The sequence below is a fragment of the Nanorana parkeri genome, unplaced genomic scaffold, assembly GCF_000935625.1.
Source record: "Nanorana parkeri isolate BGI_ZX_2015 unplaced genomic scaffold, ASM93562v1 scaffold1799, whole genome shotgun sequence".
Lineage (NCBI taxonomy): Eukaryota > Metazoa > Chordata > Amphibia > Anura > Dicroglossidae > Nanorana > Nanorana parkeri.
In genome coordinates this window covers 12,044-14,539 of record NW_017308067.1, presented here as the reverse complement: position 1 = coordinate 14,539, position 2,496 = coordinate 12,044, and the positions used below count along the sequence as shown (strand labels likewise).

Below are 2,496 nucleotides of genomic sequence, written 5' to 3'. Positions count from 1 at the left end.
CATTGTGCTGCTTTGTTGTGTGTCCCGGTATTGGGCTCACCACTGACATGGAGGAGATCCATTGTTGACTCTGAGGTCACTCAGCATACCCGATGGGGGTCATGTCTCTGTCTTCCCAGAATCCTCCCTGTTGTCTCATTGGTTCTCTCTCCCTGCAGATACGAAGGCTCCATCGCTGGCCAGTTCTTCGGGCACACTCACCTGGACGAGTTCGAGATCTTTTATGATGAAGAGACCCTCAGCCGTCCCCTCTCCGTGGCCTTCATTGCACCCAGCGTGACCACCTTCATCGACCTCAACCCAGGTGATCACCAGACATGGCGACCATGTACCGAGCACGGAGGTCAGGGGTACTGTCAGGTGGTCCGTCCTTCCCTTCAGTCTTCTATCTGACCTCAGTCCTTCCTTCAGTCTTTTATCTGACCTCCGTCCTCCCCTTCAGTCTTCTATCTGACCTCCATCCTTCCCTTCAGTCTTCTATCTGACCTCCGTCCTTCCCTTCAGTCTTCTATCTGACCTCCGTCCTTCCCCTCAGTCTTTTATCTGACCTCCGTCCTTCCCCTCAGTCTTTTATCTGACCTCCGTCCTTCCCTTCAACCTTCTATCTGACCTCCGTCCTTCCCTTCAGTCTGATATCTGACCTCCGTCCTTCCCTTCAGTCTTCTATCTGACCTCCGTCCTTCCCTTCAACCTTCTATCTGACCTCCGTCCTTCCCTTCAGTCTTATATCTGACCTCCGTCCTTCCCTTCAACCTTCTATCTGACCTCCGTCCTTCCCTTCAACCTTCTATCTGACCTCCGTCCTTCCCTTCAGTCTGATATCTGACCTCCGTCCTTCCCTTCAGTCTTCTATCTGACCTCCGTCCTTCCCCTCAGTCTTTTATCTGACCTCCGTCCTTCCCCTCAGTCTTTTATCTGACCTCCGTCCTTCCCCTCAGTCTTTTATCTGACCTCCGTCCTTCCCTTCAACCTTCTATCTGACCTCCGTCCTTCCCTTCAGTCTGATATCTGACCTCCGTCCTTCCCTTCAGTCTTCTATCTGACCTCCGTCCTTCCCCTCAGTCTTTTATCTGACCTCCGTCCTTCCCTTCAGTCTTTTATCTGACCTCCGTCCTTCCCCTCAGTCTTTTATCTGACCTCCGTCCTTCCCTTCAGTCTTCTATCTGACCTCCGTCCTTCGCTTCAGTCTGATATCTGACCTCCGTCCTTCCTTTCAGTCTTTTTATCTGACCTCCGTCCTTCCCTTCTGTCTGATATCTGACCTCCAACCTTCCCTTCAGTCTTCTATCTGACCTCCGTCCTTCCCTTCAGTCTTCTATCTGACCTCCGTCCTTCCCTTCAGTCTTTTATCTGGCCTCCGTCCTTCCCTTCAGTCTTTTATCTGACCTCCTTCATCCCCTTCAGTTTTCTACCTGACCTCTTTCCTCCTGCCGAAACATTTGTCATTGCAACAATTTTCTGCGGGAAGGGGCGCATTATCTGACAGAAATGCCGGGGTGCCAATATTTTTGGCCGTGACTGTGTTGGGTTACAGTCACGCAATTTGTTTTCTGGGTGACAACATTTCGGTGTATACAATAAAGTGGTCACTTACTGTAAGAATGATGTAGGAGACGTTCTGGAGATGAGGTGACCTATTAGCTTAAAGCTCAATACACAACATCTGACTGTACAATCCCGTTCTGATGTACCAACACCCATGTAGTGAGGGGCCGGCCTGATTGGATAACAATGTAATGGATAGTTTAGGTTGCCCTCATGGTTTTGGTAGATGTAAAGGAGATTGTATAGTGAGCGTTCCTCATGTAGTGGCCGAGTCTGTGGACAGAGATGGCGTTCTTCTTCTTGTCAGAGTATGTGGTGGATCTCACATGTGTTCTCCTTCCAGGTTTCCGCGTCTACCAGATCGATGGCCAATATCCAAACAGCTCCCACGTTGTGTTGGACCACGAGACCTACATCCTCAACCTGACCGAAGCCAACAAGAAAAAGGAGGAGCCGCAGTGGACTCTCCTGTACAGCGCCCTCAGCACATATGGGATGAAGTCGGCCTATCCGGCAGATTGGGAGGACCTGCTAAGCAGATTCCTCCAGGACGAAAGACTCTTCCAGACTTTCTGGTTCCTCCATCACAAGGGTCACGTGGGAGAGGTATGCGAGCAAATGTGTAAGAGGACTGTCATATGTATCCTTCGCACTGGCCGGGCCGGTGATCCTCAGCTGTGTAAGGATTTGGGACTGGATGGGAAACCTACCTGGAAGCGGAAGTCTCTTTGCTGAAGTTGCAGCTTCCAGGGACCTGTGTTCCCCTCACGGAGGAGAAGAAACTCATCTCACGGAGGCGAGAAGACATTTTAGACCTCCCACAAAGGATTTCCTATGAACTGAGAAACAATGAACATATATTGTGTTCAAACGTCAAAAGATTTTACAGTATCTATAAAACTGTGGAGGTTCCTCGGGAACGTAGACATGGAGGTGACCTTGAATGAAGGC

At 50.2% G+C, this 2,496-nt stretch overlaps 1 protein-coding gene across 1 annotated transcript in view; it reads left to right on the top strand.

The window, feature by feature from the left end:
* The window catches only part of SMPD1 (sphingomyelin phosphodiesterase 1), a 13,357-nt gene extending 11,062 nt beyond the window's left edge, over window positions 1-2,295 (top strand). Inside the window, exons 5-6 of the mRNA XM_018571652.1 lie at window positions 159-304; window positions 1,889-2,295. Coding sequence (XP_018427154.1) covers window positions 159-304; window positions 1,889-2,280 — 538 coding nt within the window. The 3' untranslated portion in view covers window positions 2,281-2,295. The remainder of the gene's footprint in view (window positions 1-158; window positions 305-1,888) is intronic.
* The last annotated feature ends 201 nt before the right edge of the window (window positions 2,296-2,496 follow it).